Raw genomic sequence first — 23,745 nt, forward strand, 5'->3', positions numbered from 1 at the left:
AGAGAACTGGGCAAAAGAATCTGTATGTGTTGCACTGTAAAACATTGCTGTACATTGAAAGAATATGGCATTGCTGTTTAGTGTGTTTCCAGGAAGGAATTCTTTAATTGACAAGACTATCAAAAATAGGGTTGTTGTGGTGGGTGATTTTAACTTTCTCTATGTTGACTAGGAATCACTTAGTGCTAGGGGTTTGGATAGTGCAGAATTTGTAAGGTGCATCCAGGAGGGCTTCCTGAGACAATATGTAGATAGCCCAACTAGGGAAGGGGCAACACTGGACCTGGTATTAGGGATTGAACCCAGCCAGGTGGTCGAAGTTTTAGTAGGGAAGCATTTCGGGAAAAGTGACCATAATTCAGTGAGTTTCAAGGTACTGGTGGATAAGGATAACAGGAGTCCTCGGGTTAAGGTGCTTAATTGGGGGAAGGCTAATTATAACAATAATTGGAATTGAGGAATCTAGACTAGAGGCGGATGTTTGAGGGCAAATCAACAACTGACGTGGGGGGCTTTCAAATGTCAGTTGATAAGAATTCAGGACCAGCATGTTCCTGCTAGGATGAAAGATAAGCATGACAAGTTTCAGGAACCTTGGATAATGAAGGATATTATGAGATTAGTCAAAAAGAAAAGGGAAGCATTCATAAGGGCTAGAAAGCTGGGAACAGATAAAGCCCGTGGAGAATAAAAAAGTGGGAAGAAACTAAAGGAGTCAGGAGGGCTAAAAGGGATCATGAAAAGTCACAGGCAACCAGGATTAAGGAAAATCATAAGGCCTTTTATACATATGTAAAAAGCAAGAGGGTAGCCAGGGAAAGGGTAGGCCCACTCAGGGACAGAGGTGGGAATCTCTGTGTGGAGCCAGAAGAAATGGGAGAGATACTAAATGAATACTTCTTATCAGCATTCACCAAAGAGAAGGACTTAGTGGTCGATTTGTCCAGGGAAGAGTGTGTAGATAGCCTGCATCATGTTGAGATCAAAAAAGAGGGGGTGTTAGACGCCTTGAAGAATATTAAGGTGGATAAGTCCCCAGGGCCAGATGGGATCTACCCCAGAGTACTGAGGGAGGCAAGGGAGGAGATTGCTGGGGCCTTGACAGAAATCTTTGTATTCTTACTGGCTAAGGGTGAGGTCCCAGAGGACTGGAGAATGGCCAATGTTGTTCCATTGTTTAAGAAGGGAAGCAGGGATAATCCAGGAAATTACAGGCCTCACATCAGTGGTAGGGAAATTATTGGAGAAGATTCTTCGTGACAGGATTTACTACCATTTGGAAACAAATGGGCGTATTAGTGAGAGGCAACATGGTTTTGTGAAGGGGAGGTCATGTCTCACTAACTTGATCAAGTTTTTCGAGGAAGTGACAAAGATGATTGATGATGGAAGGGCAGTGGATGTTATCTACATGGATTTCAGTAAAGCCTTTGATTTAAAGGCTTTCAATAAAGCCTTCATGGCAGACTGGTACAGAAGGTAAAGTCACACAGGATCAGAGGCGAGCTGGCAAGATGGATACAGAAATGGCTTAGTCATAGAAGACAGAGGGTAGCAGTGGAAGGGTGCTTTTCTGAATGGAGAGCTGTGACTAGCGGTGTTCCGCAGGGATCAGTGCTGGGACCTTTGCTGTTTGTAGTATACATAAATGATTTGGAAGAAAATGTAACTGGGCTAATTAGTAAGTTTGCAGACGACACTAAGGTTGGAGGAGTTGCAGATAGTGAAGAGGATTGTCAAAGGATACAACAGGATATAGATCGGTTGGAGACTTGAGCGGAGAAATGGCAGATGGAATTTAATCCGGACAAATGCGAGGTAATGCATTTTGGAAGGTCTAATACAGGTAATATAGTAAATGGCAGAACCCTTAAGTGCATCGACGGGCAGAGGGATCTGGGTGTACAGGTCCACAGGCCACTGAAAGTGGCAACGCAGGTGGATAAGGTAGTCAGCATGGTTGCCTTCATTGGCAGGGGTATTGAGTAGAAAAGTTGGGAAGTCATGCTGCAGCTGTATAGAACCTTGGTTAGGCCACACTTGGAATATTGTGTGCAATTCTGGTCGCCACATTACCAGAAGGATATGGAGGCATTGGAGAGGGTGCAGAGGAAGTTTACCAGGATGCTGCCTGGTCTGGAGGTTATTAGCTATGAGGAGAGGTTGGAGAAACTCGGATTGTTCTCACTAGAGCACGGAGATTGAGGGGCGACTTGATTGAAGTTTACAAAATTATGAGTGGCATGGACAGAGTAGATAGTCAGCAGCTTTTTCCCAGGGTGGAAGAGTCAATTACTAGGAGACATAGATTTAAGGTGAGAGGAGAAAACTATAGAGGAGATGTGCGAGACAGGTTGTTTACGCAGAGGGTAGTGAGTGCCTGGAATTCGCTGCCAGAGGAGGTGATGGAAGCAGGTATGATAGTGGTGTTTAAAAGGCAGCTTGACAAATACATGAATAGGATGAGAATAGAGGGATACAGACCCCGGAAGTGCAAAATGTTTTAGTTGGCGGGCAATATGATTGGCTCAGGCTTGGAGGGCCGAAGGGCCTGTTCCTGTGCTGTACTTTTCTTTGTTCTTTGTTCAGTCATCCAGTGTGATAAATGTGATTTGTGTTAAAATGCAGAACAGTGTAGTGTCTAAGTTTGTTGCTTTCTGTAGCATACTGTACATCCCAGAAGGACTTGCACTTGGAGATGCATTGATGTTGATTTTCTTGCTCAGACATAAGCGACTTGTGGCCAAGAAAGCAACAATTCCAGTACTGAGGCTATGACAACAGGCCATTGCCTGTTGATTTGCAGTCTGTATTTGAGAATTCCCATTCCCATTTCAGCCTCATTGAGACATGAAACTCAATGTGAAAATGTTTAAATGAAAACAGAACACCACTGTGCTACTTCTAAAGCTGTGTTGCTTTTTTTGTACTTATGCATTTTTTTTATTCTTTCATGTGATGTGACCATCACGAGCAGTAAGACCAGCATTTGTTCCCTATCCCTAATTGCCCTTGAGAAGGTTAAGACACTGGACATTATTATGGCTGCTGACACTGACCCTTTTCCATTAAAATGCTGAAGGTAAAAGGTTAGCAATTTCTTCAACATTTCAGTGTTGTGCTTCTATTTTTTAATGTATTGGTAAAAATAAACAAAAGAAAATACACACTTAAACCAATCTGCTCTCACCACCATAGGTGCACAACATAGATGCAACCAGTGGTACTCACCCTACAGTGCAAAATACTCTAAACATATGCAAAGTTTGGAAAGTCACCTGATTTGGTCAGAATATGTAACTACGTATATTGGACTCTTACAGGTGTTACGATCTCAGCTGCTGTTACTACTGGGCGAGTCAGAATCCAGAATGAAACCCTGGCTTGATAGATCCTAACCTTGTTTTTAGAAACTGTGGAGGAAAGTTACTGAACAAATTCACAGGAGTGTGCTGATGAACTTTTCACAAAAACAATAAAATATTTATTAAACAAGAAAAAATGAACACTCAAGCTTCAACTTCCAAGCACAATTTCAGATCTTCAGCCATGCCAAGCAGAATACAACTGCTCCAAAAGGCCCACCTTAAGGAGTAACCAACCTTTGGCTGTCCCTCAGATCTTCAGGCTTCTCTCAAAACCGCTTCACTTCAAGCCTGCTCCTTGCAGCTCTCTCTTTAACTAGGAGCCTATTTCCCTGTTCCTTTCTTTTAACTTGGCTTCTGGGACCTCTTTCTGATCCCTGTTTTTGTCCCTGCCTGAGACTTTCTTCTGGAACCTCTCCTTATCCCCACTCCCTGCGTCCTGCTCCTTGGGAGACCTTCCTCGGCAATGGCATTCTGGTTCAGATCACCTGACCTGCATTTCACATTGTTTTTACTTATTTTCTTCTGCGCAGGTGTGTCATGCCAGCCCTCAGCCTGTAGATATGAAAACCCTGAACTGCGCATGTGTGGCCATTTCCTGGCCAGCACTTGCACAGAAGGCTCATCAGGAAATGGGAGTTCCTGACCTCCGACTTCAGATTAAGCTAAATATTTCAGTTTTGTCACACAAAGTAATCTTTCAGATTTTCCTGCCAAAGTAACAGTGAAACTAAATGTGCCCGTTGATACTTATGTGATAATGGTGTCGTGACTTCAGGTGACTGTAAGATGTGTAGTTAAGCTCGAATATCCAAATATTGCTTCTCAGTTGGCTTTGTGAAAACAGCATCCCACTGTCTAGCTTGTCATTGAAGTGCACTATATAGCATGCTGCATCTTTTTTGTTTTCGTTCATGGGCTGTGAGTATCACTGGCAAGGTCAGCAGGCAATGCCCATCCCTAATTAGAATCACAGAATGGTTACAGCACAGAAGGAGGCCATTTGGCCCATCATGTCCAGGCTGGCACTCTGAAGAACATCTCAGCTAGTCCCTCTCCCCCACCTTCCCCCATATCATTGCAAACCTTTTCTCTTCAGATAATTTTCAAATTTAATTTTGAAAACCACAATCTAATATGCTTTCACCACACTCTCATTCCAGATACTAACCACCCACTGCGTAAAAAAAGCTTTTCCTTATGTCACGTCTGGTTCTTTTGTCATTCATCTTAAATTGATGTTCTCTGGTTCTCAACCTTTCCACACATGAGAATAGTTTCTCCTTATATACTCTGTCCAGATCCCTCATGATTTTGAACACCTCTATTAAATCTTCTCTGAGCTTCCCCTTTAAGAACAGCCCCAGCTTTGTCAATTTATCCAGGTAACTGAAGTCTTTCATTTCCAGAACCATTCTCATGAATCTTTTCTGTGTAATCGCTAAAGCCTTCACACCCTTCCTAAAGTGTAGTTCCCAGAATTGGACACAATACTTCAGTTGAAGCCAAATCAGTGCTTTATAAAGGTTCAATACAAACTTACTTTTGTACTCTATGTCTCACGTTATAAAGACCAGGACCCTGGATGCCTTATTACCTGCTTTCCCAACCTGTCCTGCCACCTTCAGTGATTTGTACACATATACCCCCAGGTCCCACTGCTCCTCCACTCATTAGTATTGCATCTTTTTTTGATATTGATTTTCCTTGTTCTTCCTATCAAAGTGTATCACTTCACACTTCTCTGTATTAAATTTCATCTGCCACATGTACATCCATTTCACCAGCCTGTCTATGCCTCCTGAAGCCTATCACTATTCTTCTCATGGTTGCACGATTCATCCAAGTTTTGTGCTGCGTAAATTTTTGAATTTGTGTCCTTTATACCCAAGTCTAGGTCATTGATATAGATCAAGAAAAGCAGTGGTCCAAGTACTGATCCCTGAGGAATCCCACTATATATCTTCCTCCAGTCCGAAAAACAGACGCTCACTACTACTGTTTTCTGTCACCCAACCAACTTTTTCTCCATGCTGTCGCCATGCCTTTTATTCTATGGGCTTCACTTGTGCTGACAAGCCTGTGATGTGACACATCAAATGCCTTATGGAAATCCATGTACACCATGTCAACCACGTTACCCTTATCAACCCTTTCTGTTACCACATCAAAAAATGCAATCAAATTTGTGAAACACTATTTTCCCTTAATAAATCCATGCTGGGGCTTTCCTTAATTAGCCCAGAATGACTTTTAATTTTGTCCTGGGTTACTGTTTCTAAAAGCTTCTCATCCCTGAGATTAAATTGATTGGCCTATAGTTGCTGGGCTTATCCTTGCACCCATTTTTGAACAAGGATGTAATGTTTACAATTCTCCAGTCCTCTGGCATCACCCATGGATTGGGGGATTGCAAAGCAGTATACTATGAATGCTGGAAATCTGAAATAAAAACAAAATGCTGGAAACACTCAGCAGGTCAGGCAGTATCCATGGAGAGAGAAATAGAGTCAATGTTTCAGGTCGATTGCACCAGTATCAGGATTGGAAGATTATTGCATGTGCCGCCTCAGCTTCACTTCATGTTCCCAGATGCCTGTGATCCAGTCCTGGTGATTTATCAACTTGGAGTGCAGACAGCCTTTCGACCCGCTTTATCAATTTTTAGCCTATCCAGTGTCTCAACTAATTCCTCTTTCACTATGACTTGAGCAGCATCATCTTCCTCAGACAGATGCAAAGTACTCAGTTAGTACCTGCACCATGCCCTCTGCCTCCATGAAATAAATCCCCACTTTAGTCAATAATCGGTCCTACTCCTCTTTTTATTATTCATATGCCTATGGAAGACTTTTGGCTTGTCTTTTATGGGGTCTACCAGTTTCTTATACTCTGCTGCTCTTTTTTTCACTCACGCCTTGAGCTTTCTATAATCAGCCTGCTTCTCACTTTTATATTATAGATGTCAGGTAGATAATATATGCCATGCCCCCTGAGGCCTTCCGTGATGGTGATCCTGGTGTCAAAATCAAATACCACTGAAAGGAAAGCTGCTCAATCTTAGTTAACTCCGGGCAAAGACCAAGATCTCCAAGGGCATACTTCATGATTTCCTGTTTGATGATGACTGTACTCTAGCTCAAATAGCCATGAGAAGGCAAAGAACTGGTCTGCTGTTCCACGGCCAAGATGGAATCCGCATTGTTCCTCCTGAACCTGAGGTTCAACTGACAGACGAAGTCTCCTCTCCAGCACTCTGGCATAGGCTTTCCCGGAGAGGCCGAGGGTTCGTGGGAGTTTGCTAATCCTGTCTACCTCTGTTTTGTAGACCTGGAGAAGGCTTATGACCGTGTTCCTCGGGATATTTTGTGGGAGCTGCATTGGGAATATGAGGTGCTGGTGCCACTTCTGAATGCTATCCGGTCCCTCTGCTCATGGAGTGAGAGTTGTGTCCGCCCTCTCAGCGTTAAGTCAAATTCATTAAGGGTGGGCATTGGACTCCACCAAGGGTGTGCCTTGTCTCCACTCCTGTTCATGATTTTCATGGATAGGATATCAAGGCGCAGCTGTGTATCCAGTTTGGGGGCTTGAGGGTGGCATCCCTGCTGTTTGTAGATGATGATGTGCTTCTTGCCTCATCCAACTGTTATCTCCAGCATGTACCCGAACTTTTCGCTGCTGAATGTGACGTGGCTGGAATGTGGATCAGCACTTCCAAATCTGACGTCAAGGTACTCTCCCAGTAAAGGGTGGGTTGCTCTCTCCAGGTGAGGGGGAACAGTGTCCCTTAGTGGAGGAGTTCAATTATCGCGGGTTCTTGTTCACAAATGTCGGCAGGGGGAGCATAAGATTGACCAGCGGATCGGTGCAGCGGTTGCAGCTCTGTGGTTGTTCTACTGGTCCGCGGTGGCGAAACAGGAGCTGAGTTTTAGGACGAAGCTCTCCATATACCAGTCGATCTATGTCCCCATTCTCACCTATGGTCATGAAAAGTGGGTTGTGACCGAAAGGATAAGATTGCAGGTACAAGCAGCAGAAATTTGATTTCTCTGCAGAGTTGCTGGGCGTACTCTTCAGGACAAGGTGAGGAGTTTGGCAATCTGGAAGAGCCTCTGAATAGAGTCGCTGCTCTTCCGGATCGAGAGGGGCTAGTTGAGGTGGTTTGGGCATCTGATAAGTATGCCCCCTAATAGGCTCCCGCTGGAACTGTACCAGGCATGGTCCACTGGGCAGAGACCTCGAGGCCGACCCAGGACATGCTGAAGGGATTACATCTCTTGGCTGGCCTGGGAATCCCCCAGGAGGAGCTGGAATCTGTGGCTGAGGAAAGGGAAGTCTGGCCAGCCCTGCTCAGCTTGCTGCTACTGTGACCCTCACCAGGTGAAGCTGTGTGAAAATGGATAGATGTGCTCTAGCAACTGTTTCAGAGCTGGACATGCAATGTAGCATGGACTTGTTCTCCAATGCATGCTGTTATGATCCGAGCTGCTCCTACTACTGGACTAATCAGATCCCAGAGTAAAACTTGGCTTGGTGTATCCTATTTTTTTTAGAAACCGTGGAGGGAAGTTACTGAACAAATTCACAGGAGTCTGCTGATACAAAGAGTAAGATATTTATTGAAACAAGGAGGTGAACTGTATTATCCCATTCAAAAATGTTGGCAAGATCTCAATCCAAATACAAGATGACAATTCAAATTCCCACTATTCCTTTACCCCAGCAATATCTTTACAGATACATAAACCAGTGGAGAGTTACCACCAGCTTGACACACAGGCTTCTTGCTTAGGACTGGCAAAGTTGCAAACGGTTTTCATCCAGTGAATTCCTGAGCATTCACTTGATGCTTCTCATCCAACTTGTATCTCTCCCTGATACACCCAAAAACCGCAGTTTTCTTCAACAGAACAAACAAATGAGTTTCCTGACATCTCCACTAAACTGATCACTTTGCTGACTCCCATAATTGATTATTCAGTTAACTACTGTCCCTTCTCAGAGAACTTAAAAATCCCTATCCCCTCTCTCTGGCGCACAGTCTGATCCCCCTTACCCCTCTCAATTCCTGTCTTTTCTGTCCAGGTGTCCCTGGATCACTGTTGTTAGGCAACAGTAAAACTTTTCTACTTTGAATACAATAACTGAACTTTCAGCCCCTTTTAACCCATCTTTTTAACTTCTGGGGCTGTAACACCCAGACACCAAGGTTCATAAAACCGATATGAAACACAAACAATTTTCACCTTTCTTAACACACTATATTATACATTGTTCACACCTCCTTGTAGGAAAAAATGAAAAGGGCATCTTTAAGGGGAGTTTTCATTTCTTTTAAACAATCCCATCTTATCACTATCTCTACCTGAATTATAGAGAACAATGAATTTGCATCAAATGTACAAGGATACCTAACTTTTCAATTAAAAAAAGTATATTTTACACAAGTCCCTTCTGATCACTACATCCATGTTCCTCCACATTTAAACTCTTGATAAAGCATCTGCTAGGATATTATCTCTTCCTGCTACATGAATAATTTACAGATTAAATGGTTACAGCATTAAACTCTGAGAAAAAGTCTCAGATTCTTGGTATGAAATTTTGACAGGATGGTTTAGAGGTTTAGGTCTGTATGTATAATAGTTTCAGCAGGGTTGTTAGAGATGTGGATTTCAAAATCTTGTAGAGCTAACGCCAAACTCAACCTATTTTTCCATAGTTGAGTACTTTTGCTGGCAATAATTGAACTTCAGAAAAAAAAAACAACTGACTGGCCGTTCAATCCCCATCCCATCCCCCTGTAATAAAACTGCACCAACACCTACTTGCTGACAGCAGCCAGTTTAAACAGTTTAGCATAATTCAGTACTGCTAAAACCAGTACAGTAGTCAGTACAAAAACAGAATTACCTGTTTTGGATTTCCAGCATCCGCAGGTTTTTTTGTTTTTATCACAGTAGTCCAGCTATCAAAGGCACTTTGACACTCCTTTGTCCTCTCAAATGCCTTGCCTATCTTTAACAAGCTTTTCAGGGAGCCACTACAGTGCTGAAATTTGCAAAACATCTCATTTTGTCTGATGCTCTGGAAAATCCAAGAAAGCCCTTATTTTTGCTTCTCTAGGTGCTACTTGGCCTTGTCCCACAGTGTGGCCCAAATAAGTTACGTTGGCTTTGGCAAAATCACTTTTTGCCAAGTTCAAGACCAGAATGGTTCTTTGTAACCGATCAAACAATTTGTTCAATTGTTGTAAATATTCCTTCTTTGTTTGGCTGAACACAACCAAATCATCAGTCAATACAGGACAGTTGTATAATCCTTCAGTGGCCTTATTGGTTAATTTTTGAAGCGTGGCTGGTGCATTTTTCACCAGCATGACTTTGAAGTCATGACTTTGCATTGATAAAGTCCATCCAGGGTTACAAAAGCTGGTGTTTCTTTAGCCATATCGGTCAATGGAACTTGCCAATATCCCTTCAATAAATCAATTTTTGTAACAAACAGTACCTGTTCAATCTTCTCAATACAGCATTCTAACACTGGAATTAGATATGACTCCTTTGTTACTGCATTAACTTTGCAATAATCAATACGTAATCACTGTGACACATCTGGTTTCGGGACCATTACAATAGGTGAGCTCCAGCTACTGTGACTTGGTTCAATGAGGTCATTTTCCATCATGAACTTGATCTCATCCCTCTCTTATCTCTTCCCTCTCTTGGGCTAACTTCTCTAGATTTAGTCTGTAAAGATGTTGCTTTATGGGTAACACTCCTGCTACATTAACTTCATGTATGACCAAAGATGCTCCCCTGGCTTATTCACACAAATTAGTTCATGAGTTTGTAATAGCTTTCATAAGTCATCTCAACAGTTTTCTAGAAGATAGCTTAATATTACATCTAACTTTTTAAGCACCTCTGTGCTATTCAATCTGATTACTGGAGGGTCAACTTTAGAATTTTGGACTTCTGATTCATTCTGTGTTCTGATATCTTTTGTTTCATGACTATTTCCTTTACTACTGTAAATACACTCATATCCTGACTACCTTCCCTGTCATAAAATTGCTTTAACATATTAACATGACACACTGGCTGACTGTTTCCTCTGTCTGGAGTACTCAGTATGCAATTTACATCATTGAGTTTCTTTTTGATTTGATATGCTCCACCAGAGATAGGTAATAATACTAACAACCTCTCTCTAACGACAACGTTTTGAGCTTTGGCATTTTTATCTGCTCCAACTTTTTTTATTTGTTAAACAATTTTCAAATGCTCTTTGGTCAACTCTCGCAATTTGGTTAACCTCTCCAGGAAATTTTACACATAGGTCAGAAGTGTAGTCTCTAAGATTTGGTTTATAATTTTTTCTTTAATTAATTTAAGGTGTCCTCTCGCTTTATACCTGAAGATCATTTCAAAAGGACTGAATCCCATTGATTCATTAGGAGCATCCCTAATGGCAAACAGTAAAAATAGAATTCCTTTATCCCAATCATTAGGATATTTCTGACAATAGGCTTTAATCATGGTCTTTAAACTTTGATGCCAAATTTCTAGAGATTCTTGTGACCATGGATGATAAGCTGAAGACTTAACTTGTTTTATTCCCAAGCTATTCTATTTCTTTGAATATTTGTGACATATTGTGACATATAGTTTGAGCTTTAATCTGATTGTATTTCCTTAGGTAATCTATATCATGGGAAAAAAATATTGAACTAACTTTCCACTATCGCTTTAGCTGTAATTTTCTCCAAAGGCACTGCCTCAAGAAGTTTTGTCGAAACATCCATAATTATAAAAGGTATTGATTCCCATTTCTGGTTTTAGGTAGTGGTCCTACACCATCTATTAAGACCCTGCTAAATGGTTGTTCAAAAGCTAGTATCAGAATTAAAGTTTCAGGTTCAATTTATGATTGGGTTTCCCTCACTACCTGACATGCATGACATGTCTGGCAGAACTTAACCATGTCTTTATGCAATCCTGGCCAATAAAAAGTGTTTCATTATTTTAGCCTGTGTTTTCCCAATACTTGAGTGACCTGCCATTGGAATATTGTGAGCCACTCATAAAATTTTGTTACATTACCCAGATGGAAGTGCCACCCAATAAACTACTGCCCATTCCTCATCTGCTGGTACATGAGGTGGTCTCCATTTCCACATTAGCACTTTGTCTTTTAAATAATAACACACTCAAGTATTGGTTCTGATTCAGTCTCTGAGTAGGCTGTTTGATACAGCTCTCTCAATTTAGGAGTAGTCTGTTGCATTTCTACTGAAGAAGATGGACTAAACATGTCAGCCTCATTTTATTTACCTTCCACCTTTTTGCTCAAGTTTTCGAAAATTGTGTCAGAGAACAGAATTTCTGCTTCATCTCCCTTTTTCATAGATTCTTCCCCTTCCTGTCTAATTTTATGGGCCTGAGATCTAGTTACTACAGAGTCAGGAAACAATTCAGGATGTTCCTCCTGTAGCATCTCGGTTTGTTTCAATTCCACTAGTTGCTCCAGCACCCTCAGTGAAGCTAACATTTTTGAGCCTAAGGTTCAGGACCAGAATCTGTCAGCATTGGACAAGTTCATTTATCTCAGCAGCACGGTCTCTCAGGCTGTATTGATGAGACATGCACAAAAATTGCCAAAGCAAGTGTAGCCTTTGGCAGACCTCGAACATCAGTCTGGGAATTAAGAGAAATCTGCCTACCAAACTGAAAGCCTATAGAGCAATAGTCCTGCCCACCTTGCTGTACACATGCCTGACTTAGATTGTGCACCAGTGACATGCCAAGAAGCTCAATCACTTTCACTTGAGCTGCCTTTGGAAGCTACTGAAGATCAGATGACAGAACAAAGTACCAGACAATGAGTTGCTCACCTGAGCTGGCATGCCAAGCATCCACACCATATTGAGACAGTCACAAATGAGTTGGGCAGGTCATGTAGCCAGAATGCCTAGCACTCGCTTAGCAAAGAGAATTTTCTCTGGAGAGCTTAAGTCTGGGGTGTGCTCTCATGGTGGTCAAAGGAAGCACTGCAAGGACAGTGAAGGCTTCATGAGGACTTTTGATATCAACCTCAAGTGCTGGAAGATTTTCACCCAGGATCACTGCACCTGACACAACCTAAAAAATGATGCAGCCTCCTTCAAAAGCAAGTGTATATCAGAGGCAGAGAGAAAATATATAGAGAGAAAATTCCAAGCCAGATGATAAACACGGTCATCTGCCTCAAAGGATAAACAAGACCAAGAAGTTATATGCACCCTTTTTCTGATTCATCTTACACTCTGTCTTTCAAAATCCAAGGAGTTCTAGCTTTGATTGTCCTACCTTTCACACTCACTCTCATGGCAATGTACCTGAACCATCTCCTTTTTAAAGGCAGCCTATTGTTCAGTTAAAATTTTGCCTGCCAATCTTTGATTCCAATTTATCTGACCCTGATGTTTTCATCCTGTTGAATTTGGCCCTCTCGCAATTAAATTATTTTTGCTCTTGATTGTTCTTTGTTCCTTTCTCTAATTAACCTAAACCTTATGATACCATTATCATTGGCCCCTAACATTTGACCCACTTTGTCCAACTTATTCCCCAGAACCAGATTCAGCACTGGAACTCCCAAGCCAGCAACTCATCCAAAAAACAATCATATGAGGTAACCTGTTCAGTTTGAAACAGAACATTCTGGGCACAAATCAAGCTTAGCTGTCACCCACGTCCCCATCAGAACCCTACCCCAGATGATGAACATGGTCATCGTCACCGTGAAGGACAAACAAGGTCAAGACATTATATGCACCCTGGAGACATATGGATCCAGCACTCCTCATTGGACAGGAAACATATTGATGTAGAAAATTCTCCTGACACACTCTAGAAACTCTTGCACCCCTCTGCGCTTTACACTATTCTGTCTATATTAGGATAATTTAAGCCCCCATTGTAACTATTCTATAGTTTTTGCACCTCACCATAATTTTGTTGCAAATTTGCACCTCTATATCTTTCCTGTTAGTTGCTGGTCTATAGTATACATCTAGTAGTGTAAAGGCACCTCTCTTGTTTCTTAGCTCTAACCAAATAGATTCTTCCTTGACCCTTCTAGAACATCATTGTCTCTCCAGCATTCTCTTGTTATAACAATAATAATTGCTCGTGAGAAGATGGTGATGAGCCAACTGTTGAACCACTGCGGTCCTTGTGTTCTTTTTATTCTTTCATTGGATGTGGGCATCAGTGGCTAGGCCAGCATTTGTTACCCATACCTAATTGCCCTTGAGTAGGTAGTGGTGAGTCGCCTTCTTGAACTGCTGCAGTCCATGTGGTGTAGGTGCACCCACAGTCCTGTTAGGAAGGGAGTTCCAGAATTTTGACCCAGCAATAGTGAATAAACGGCGACATAGTTTCAATTCAGGATGATGAGTGGCTTGGAGAGCACCTTGGAGTGGTGGTGTTCCCAATTGACCTGCTGCCCTTGTCCTTGGGGGTGGTAGAGGTTGCAGCTTTGGAAGGAGCTGTCAAAAGAGCCTTGGTAACTTGCTGCAGTGCACCTTGTAGTTGATGCACACTGCTGTCACTATGTGCCAGTAGTGGAGGGAGCGAATAGCAACACATCCTTCACTTCAAGCAATCAAGCGGGCTGCTTTGTTCTGGATGGTGTAAAACTGGAGAACTGTTGGAGCTGCATTCATCCAGGCAATTAGGGAATATTCTATCATGCTCCTGGGGCTGAATTTAATGCCATATCAGTGTCCTCATGCCCCCCCATCATAAAAGTTGAGGGGAAGCCCATCCGCCTTTATTGATTAATCCCATAGCTGAAGAAGAGTCACATTGGACTTGAAATGTTAACTCTGTTTTTCTCGCTGCCGGACCTGCTGAGTTTTTCTCATTAAATTTACAAACCAGTTTATCCAGATTCAGTGTAATGCTGCTTGTACATGCCCTCACACTCTTCTTACTGATGATGTGCACGAGAAAACCACTAGTGAATCGAACTTTGCAATTCATCCCCCAGTTCTGTCATATTTCAGAGACCTCTTCCACAGTTACATCAGACCAAAGAATTCTCCCAGTGCTTTTGAAGAATATTAGAGTAGAGTACTGAGGAAGGCAAGGGAGGAGATTGCTGGGGCCTTGCCAAAAACCTTTGTATCCTCACTGGCTACAGGTGAGGTCCAAGAGGACTGGAGAATGGCCAATGTTGTTCCATTGTTTAAGAAGGGTAGCAGGGATAATCCAGCAAATTACAGGCCAGTGAGCTTTACGTCAGTGGTAAGGAAATTATTGCAGAAGATTCTCCGTGACAGGATTTACTACCATTCGGAAGCAAATGAGTGTATTAGTGAGAGACGGCATGGTTTTGTAAAGGGGGGTCATGTCTCACTAATTTGATCGAGTTTTTCAAGGAAGTGACAAAGATGATCGACGATGGAAGGGTAGTGGATGTTATCTACATGGATTTCAGTAAGGCCTTTGACAAGCTCCCTCATGGCAGACTGGTACAGAAGGTAAAGTCGCACGGGATCAGAGGTGAGCTGGCAAGATGGATACAGAATTGGCTTGGTCATAGAAGACAGAGGGAAGCAGTGGAAGGGTGCTTTTCTGAATGGAGAGCTGTGACTAGTGGTGTTCCGTATGGATTAGTGCTGGGACCTTTGATGTTTGTAGTATACGTATATGATTTGGAGGAAGATGTAACTGGGCTAATTAGTAAGTTTGCAGACGACACTAAGGTTGGAGGAGTTGCAGATAGTGAAGAGGATTGTCAAAGGATACAACGGGATATAGATCGATTGGAGACTTGGGCGGAGAAACGGCAGATGGAGTTTAATCCGGACAAATGCGAGGTAATGCATTTTGGAAGGTCTAATACAGGTAATACAGTAAATGGCAGAACCCTTAAGTGCATCGACAGGCAGAGGGATCTGGGTGTACAGGTCCACAGGCCACTGAAAGTGGCAACGCAGGTGGATAAGGTAGTCAGGAAGGCATATGGCATGCTTGCCTTCATTGGCAGGGGTATTGAGTATAAAAGCTGGGAAGTCATGCTGCAGCTGTATAGAACCTTGGTTAGGCCACACTTGGAATATTGCGTGCAATTCTGGTCGCCACATTACCAGAAGGATATGGAGGCATTGGAGAGGGTGCAGAGGAAGTTTACCAGGATGCTGCCTGGTCTGGAGGTTATTAGCTATGAGGAGAGGTTGGAGAAACTCGGATTGTTCTCAACAGAGCAACAGAGATTGAGGGGCAACTTGATAGAAGTTTACAAAATTATGAGTGGCATGGATAGAGTAGATAGTCAGAAGCTTTTTCCCAGGGTGGAAGAGTCAATTACTAGGAGACATAGATTTAAGATTAGAGGAGAAAACTTTAGAGGAGATGTGCGGGGCCAGTTTTTTATACAGAGGTTAGTGAGTGTTTGGAATTCGCTGCCAGAGGTGATGGAAGCAGGTACGATAGTGGTGTTTAAGAGGCAGCTTGACAAATACTTGAATAGGATGGGAATAGAGGGATATGGACTGTGGAAATGCAAAATGTTTTAGATTGACAGGCAATATGATTGGCGCAGGCTTGGAGGGCCGAAGGGCCTGTTCCTGTGTTGTACTTTTTCTTTTTTCTTTGTTCTTTGAAATGTTGGCATCCTTACTGAAATTCTATCAATCTCCTGGACCACTAGTTCTTTCAAATCCCAGTACTACAAACAGAGGACCATGCCCATCGCAGCTGGCTCCCATCCCAAGTACTGTCCATTCACAGGTAGTTACTTCAAAGGCGCATCTTGGTTTGTGCATTGTATTTTGAAAGTGGTAAGGGATCACATAGGAAAGTTCATTTTTTGAAAATAAGAAGACTCACATTCAAATTTGGCAGAATAAGACAATTGAAAATACTAGAACAAATCCATGTAATAAAATTGAATTTTACATACATAGTCATGTAAAACAATTGAATTGATAATATGTTATGTAGCATGAGGTGTAGCACTGTTATTGTCATAAACTGTATTCACTGACTTACTATAAGCAGTGCCATAGGAGCACTGGTAGTAAAGGTCCTGTGCTGTGCCTGCACTAGTTCTATGGCAATGGCGCAGTGGTATTGTCACTGGACTAGTAATCCAGAGACCCAGGATAATGCCTTTTGAATCCCGTCACGGCAAATGGTGCAACTTAAGTTAAATAAAAATCTGGAATTAAAAGTCTAATGATGACCGTGAAACCATTGTTGATTGTTGTAAAAACCTATCTGGTTCACTAATGTCCTTTAGGGAAGGAAACCTGTTGTCCCTACCTGGTCTGGTCTACATTTGACTACAGATCCACAGCAATGTGGTTGACTCTTAAATGCCCTCTGAACAAGGGCAATTCAGATGGGCAATAAATGCTGGCCTAGTTAGTGACGCCCACATCCCGAATGAACAAATTAAAAAAAAGTATATGATGGATGGAAAGCAATGAGTCAAAATCCTGGAACTCCCTTCCTAACAGCACTGTGTGTGTACCTGCAACATGTGGATTGCAGCTGTTCAAGAAGACAGTTCACCATCACCACATCAAGATCAACTAGGGATGGGCAATAAATGCTGGCCTAGCCAGCGAAGCCCACATCCCGTTAATAAATTTAAAAAAAAACTATTATATCATTATACAAATGCTTGGTGCATTTTTATTGGGCGGAATTGTCCAACAAATCGACAAAGTCAGATGTCATGTGGGGAAATCGGGGTGTGACCCGCCGATGGCCATGGTGGCTTTTCTGCTGTATCGTGTGCCAGTTTGTTTAAAAAATTGAGGGGCATGTGTTTTACATTGGATTTCTGGTGGGAATCTCTGACTCACCCGTCCTGCTGTGACGTCGGGCCTTCACTAAACCAGGCGCCATACTTAAAGGCTGCCCCTGCACAGAGCTAGCTCTCCAGGGAATAGGAAGCTGCTGGGAAATGATGGCTGCCAACAGAAGGAAACATGCTGCCCCCAAATTTAGCGATGCCTCCCACAAGCACCTACTGGACACAGTGGAGGCCTGCCACAATATTCCCTCCCCCAATCCTGGGCAAGAACCTCATCCAAGGTGACCAATCCAGCAGTGGAGGTGATGGTCAGCACCAGCGCTCTCCAAAAGGGGGCTGCCACCCAGTGGCGAAAGAGGATGAATGATGATCTCCATTCCGCCAGGTTAAGTCACTTTTCTCATCACTCTCAACTCTCACACACTCAAACTCATCATACAGCCACAGCTCAAGCGACATCACCATTCACTCTCTCCCTCACACACCTTCAGCTGCCCTGTGGATCATGTCCTCATCCCGTCCATGGCACCAGTCAGCATCCACTCATGCCAGGCAGCCTTCTCATCTGGCCAGGCAGGTGTCCAGCTTACACTATCTCTGTATTCGTGCAGGACAAGCTGGCACACAACAAAATGAAGCGGTCACAGACTGGTGGAGGAATATCTGCCATAATGGTCCTTACAGTCTTTGATAGAACCATCCAGCTGGCCAGTGACAATGTGCACCATTCCTGTGCTGACAGTGAGGTCGGCGCTGCTCAACCAAGTGAAGATCCAGCAGTGCAACATCCATCAGACAACCATCCTGAGAGTGAGTTCCCCTGTTCCACAGTCCCCTGCCATGCACTAATTATCTCTCCTTGCTTTCGCAGGTACATCTGGGAAACAGCTAAGGAGGTCCACGAGGCAGTTCATCGTCTCCAGCCCCGAGGACAGCACGGAAGAGGAATCCGCAGACACTGCAATTGAAGACTTGTCGCAGCACTCACCCACACTCTCCACCAGCGCAGAGACACACACCTCGGTGGGACCTAGTTCCAGAGTAACCTTAGGGTCACAATCTGGTGAGCACGTTGTACTGTCTGACACACAGCAGACGGAGGCAGAGACTTCCCAGGGTGCCGGCACTTTGAGGACTGCTGGAGGCCAGAAACCTGCAGAGTGTGAGGCAGATGAGGAGGGTGGGGGGATCCAGAGCTTACTCCAGCTTCCCCTTCATCTCAAGTGACTTGCCAGGGGCTATCGAGCATCCATAGGGAGGAGGATCAGCAGATGCACACCCCAGACCATCCACCCAGGTAACTCCGGGAGTGTCCGGCCCATCCAAACCCACCCTTCCTGTGAACTCAGCAGCTGAAGTTCTGCAGGCCAAGCAGAGTGCCACTGCTACACAGCTTGACCCCAAAAGCTGGCCAAGGCCCTGCAGGTCTCTATGATGTCTCTGTTGTTTGAGCCTGTTCAGAGAGTCTATGTACACTGCCCTCAGCCAGACAGGTGTCAGAGGTCCCCAAATGCATTGTGAAGATCTCCGGAATGTCATCATACTCCTGGGATGCTGTGGCAGTGAGGGCCTCACGAGTACGTGTGCCTCATCTGGCCAGTGCAACGATCTCATCACCTGCGTCCTCACCTTCCAAGATGACTTCATCCTCATTCCTTTCTCCTTCCTCCTCATCAGAGGAGACATGCTGCTCTTGCATCTCCTCATCGTCCAGTTCCTCCCCCCATTGCTTCGCCCGGTTGTGCAGCACACAGCAAGCCACTATGATGCGTGACACCCTCTGGGGAGTGTGCTAGCGTGCACCACCAGATCTGTCCAGGTACCGGAACCTCATTTTCAGGATGCCATTGGTCTGCTCAGCCAAACTCTGGGTTGCGGCATGAGCCTCATTGTACTTTCTTTCACCAGGAGTCTGAGGCCACCGCATGGGTGTCATCAGCCACATCCTTTGTGGGTAGCCCTTGTCCCCTGAGGAGCCAGTCCTACATCCGGTGTGGTCTCTGAAAGATGTCGGGGATCTGAGACCTGCTGAGGATGTATGAGTCATGGACACATCTAGGGAACCCTGCTTGCAGCTGCATAATCCTTGGTTTATGGTCGCAGACCAGCTGAACATTGAGACCTTTGTGGCTCACATACTGGACTGCTTGTTGCCAGGAAGATTTAAGAGCCATGTGGGTGCAGTCGATGGCAGCCCTGTACCTGTGGGAATCTCAGCAAATCCCAGCGCTCTTGCTTCCTGGCTTCTCTGATTCCTATCTAAGTTGACATAGGTGTGTGCCTTGGCAAAAAGGGCATCTGTGGCATCCTCAATACATTTGTGGGTGGAGGCTTGCGAGACCCCGCACGGGTCCCTAGTGGAATCCTGAAAGGAACCACAGCCATAGAAATTGAGCGCGGCAGTAACTTTAACTGCCACTGGCAGTGGATGCCCTCTGAGTCCCCATGGTGCCAAATCCTGCAGAAAATGGCACATGTACATGACCAGTCCCCTTGACATGGGCAGGCATCAGCGACACGGATTCTTGCTCATCTGCAGGTAGCACATGCAATGTCTAAAGGCCCCAGGTCTAGCGATGTGCCTATGAACGATGGTGGGGTTCTTTTGCGTCCCATGGTTTTAAGGATTCTGCTCCTCCCTTTGGTGGGCCAGGCGTCTCCATCTCATTCTTCTCCCCCCTCTCCTGCTTATAGGCAATGAGGTAGACAGTGAGATCACTAGACTCCCATGTTCCTGATGGTCTCCTTACTGCAATATCAAACAGAGAGACCCAAGGGTCAGCAATTATCTCCTAAGGACCATTTTTGGTCAAGTCACAGCCTACGGCTGCCTCTCAAGCCCCTTTAATGCATGCCAGAGAGTCCAGGCCACCACGTGTTTAGTGTGCATGATGGTTCACCATGCCCCCACCCAGCACCACCCCACACCACATGACTGACAACAGTTTTGGGCGCTTAACTGCCTCCTGACCTCTCACCTCAGGTGCAGGCATTTTCCTAACCTGTGCTCTAAGGCTTTGTGGTTTGTTTGGACTATAAGGGTGACACTTCAAGTTAAATGTAATGCAAGGGACCAGGAACACACCCCTCCATCAGTGTTCGATGGCCACATTTCCCAAGAGGACCCCCAAGCTTGTCCAGTCACCCAATGGTTCTGCAGCACTATAGCACTACAGAATGATCAAGTTTGAAGTGTGCGCGTGAGGGGTAGAGGAGCAATCATTGGTACTTTCAGGAATTGGTGTTGCTTGAGCGGGCACATTTGCTTGACTAGCTTGTCTCCAAGTATTTTAATTGAGCTCAAGCTAAACAACCTCAGCTACGGAAAGAGTACTCATCTTTGACATGTTTTGGCAGCGGTTTTCTCCCACCGCCACCCCGGCATGTGTTTGTGTTCAGACTTCAGTATGTGCTGCCATGACCCCACCCCGCCACCAAACACTGTAGCCTTTGCCCTGAGGTTCGTTCTCCCCCTTCCTACCCCCCTCACCTTTGCGCTGTTGCCCTATCCCCAAGGTTCCTACCCTGGCACTGTCCCCTTTCCCCCGCTTGTGGTAGCTAGCCATGAAGGCGCTGTGGGGACCCGCCTGTGACCACACCCCACCCCCCCACCCCCAAATCTGCAGAGCCACTCCCTTGCACTGGGATCATTGACCGCTGCGCAAAGTTGTGTGCACTCATCTCCGAGTTCCACTCAAAGTTGATGTCACAAGGTGCACGCCTTTTAAAGGTAGTTGTAAATCATGCCATCATAAATTCACACCAATGTTTGCTTTAGATTTGACGGGTGAGGGGACAATTTCTTCTTGGATTCATGTCGTCGCAAATCCCACCTAGGGCCTTCAGGTGAGATTCTCCGATCTCACCACCGAACATGTCTGTCATGATCGGATGCAGAAATTGCTAGCCATTGTGTTTCTCTGCTATGTTAATTAAGTTGTTAAATTACTTACCTTAAATGGATAATGCATTCATGGGGATGGCAAACTGAGAACATTGATATGACTGCATTAAGTGGTTATGGTAATATTGCACAGTGTCATTTACAGGTTCATGGGGAAGATTTTATGGTTTGGCTCTCCAGCATGGACCTTTGCATGATAGGATGTGTGTTGGGATTGGGCACAAGATCAACTTGCCCCACACACTATTTTCCGTCCATTTATATTATGAGACAGCTAAATAAGTGCGCCTAGTTTCCTGATGTGCACACCCAGCATATAATGTTTTGTGCCAGGAGTTTCCTTTTTAAAATCTGCCCAAAACAACATTTTAAGCATGCTTATGATAATGGCTAATGAATCCACTAAGGAATTCAGAAGAACCTCCTTTACTTAGTGGTGAGTGTGCGGAATTCACTACCGCATGGGAGTGGTTCAGGTAAACATCAAATTAAGGGGAATGTGGGTAAGTACATTATGACAAAGGGACTAGAAGAATATATTTATAAGTTGTGATGAATAAAGTGGGAGGAGACTCACGTGGAGCATAAACGCTGGCCTGTTGGGACAAATTGCCTGTTTCTGTGCTGTAAAATTCAAACTCCGTTCAGTGTCATCTATTTATTATGTCATGGATCATATTGGGATATTAATATGGCACTATACACTGCACTGTAGAACAACATTTTTGCTCAAAAATTCTTTCTCAAAGCTTAGATCTATATACATAGTAAATGTGATTAGTTATGAATGATTGAGCTTTATATCAACATGGGTGGCAGTGAAAGCCTTTGTAATTAATTTGAGAATATCTCAAAATGAAATTTGTTTTTCAAACAAAAAAACTCAATTATTTGACAACGTAATGAAAGATGCATTGACTTCCTCAGTCTCAGGTGCACACATAGCTAGCAGTGTCATGGCAGTTCTGGCCTATATTTGTTTAAGTAATTAGACCTCCATGGCTTTGCAGGATCAAAGACAAGAGAACACTTAGCCATTTGATCCTAAGAAACCGGTTCATTCAAAAAAATGTTAAGGACATTGTGACTGGTAACGAAGGAGGCTAATATTTGAAAAAACAAATAAATGCCTTCAATCTTAAACAAATTTTCTGACTCTATATGCTTTCCATCACACAAACTATCTGCTTCCACTTCTCTAACATATCCAACTCACCCCTACCTCAGCCCAACTGCTGATGTAACCCCATCTCTTCCACATCAGAAGCTTCCCCCACATGCCGACGCGTAAAACAACATGCAGTAACGTTGGGCGTGCGTCCTGACGTCGCAACGCATCACTCTGATATTCCGTTCTGCTGGCATGCACCGGAGTCGGCTGCACGCCCGCCGAACTGTCAAAGGCCTGTTAAGGCCGTTAATAATCTAATTGAAGTATTTGACAGGGCTGCCCATCCAACCTCAAGGTTAGTGGGCAGGCGAAGAGCCCAGACGGCCACCTCATTTTTTATGGAACCTTATCCACGGGTAGGATGAGATTTCATGAAGTGTTTATTAATTAAATAAAATGTTTTATGAAAATTCATAAACATGCCCCAGCTCATGTGACAATGCCACATGAGGGGACATGTCTGAGTAATGTTCTTTTTTCTTTTATCCAATGTTTTATTATTGAATTAATCTCCCTAAGGCAGCTCCATGTCTCAGGGAGATTCCTGCGCTTTTTCACGCACATGTGTGAAAGAGCACAGGCCCCGACTCTCCCTCCATTCCCGCCTGCACAGGTAGCGCTGAGCGCTTCTGGGTGCGCGTCACATTAGTTGGGCCTTGATTGGCTAAGCAGAGTAACTGCTTGGCTGTACTACTTCAGTATGGAAGAGAGTGAAAGATGCAGGCTTCAAATCATACAGGAGTCATGTGACCATTTGCATGTAAAACTGATGTTGCTAAAGCCTATAAATAGAAGTTGAAGCATTTTGGAGTGTAGAGTAGGTTTGCTCAAAGTACCCCAGAATGTAGGAGAGGTATTAAATTTTTGGATGCGGTTAGTCTTTATAGTGATGTGAAAAATTTGTAGAAATTAGCACAAGATTCTTTTTGTACAGCTTTACTTTTAAAGTGTTGATCCTGTTTTTTCCTATTTTTCAGTTGATAGGAGGTTTCATCCTCTGTATTGGCATATATGCAGAAGTTGAAAGGCAGAAATACAAGACACTGCAAGGTGCCTTTCTAGCTCCAGCTATAATCCTGATTTTGCTGGGAATTCTGATGTTTGTGGTGTCTTTTATTGGTGTTCTAGCATCTCTGCGGGACAACTTGTGCCTTCTTAAAGTGGTAAGTTTTTTTTGTGCAGTCTTACTGGCTTTTCACCTCCTAAACACTACATTCAGATTCAGACTGAATAATAATGACATAAAGTGAAATCATTACTGCTAAGTCATGTGTACCATTTTGGCGATAAACTTCTGCATCTAAAAGCTAATAATTACCATGTCCAAAGTCCAAATTTTCTTCCTGGCACTGGTGCCATTTATTGTGTGATTATAAAAAATACTTTATTTGTTTAACTTGCAAAACAAGGTTAGGCTGAAATCACTTCGTGAAAACATGATTGCATCACAAAAGAATCCTGACATATAAGCCCGAATAAACTTTATTAGC

The 23,745-nt window shown here is 43.8% G+C and overlaps 1 protein-coding gene across 3 annotated transcripts in view; it reads left to right on the forward strand.

Moving 5' to 3' along the window:
• tspan15 (tetraspanin 15) overlaps positions 1-23,745 on the forward strand; it is a 218,495-nt gene that overhangs the window by 45,644 nt on the left and 149,106 nt on the right. For 2 of the 3 annotated variants that reach the window (XM_041209469.1, XM_041209470.1), the window contains exon 2: positions 23,233-23,418. The exons of the other annotated variant lie outside the window; for it this stretch is intronic. In XM_041209469.1, coding sequence (XP_041065403.1) covers positions 23,233-23,418 — 186 coding nt within the window. The remainder of the gene's footprint in view (positions 1-23,232; positions 23,419-23,745) is intronic. 3 annotated transcript variants of the gene reach the window in all.

This window comes from Carcharodon carcharias, chromosome 17 (genome assembly GCF_017639515.1).
Source record: "Carcharodon carcharias isolate sCarCar2 chromosome 17, sCarCar2.pri, whole genome shotgun sequence".
Taxonomy (NCBI): Eukaryota; Metazoa; Chordata; class Chondrichthyes; order Lamniformes; family Lamnidae; genus Carcharodon; species Carcharodon carcharias.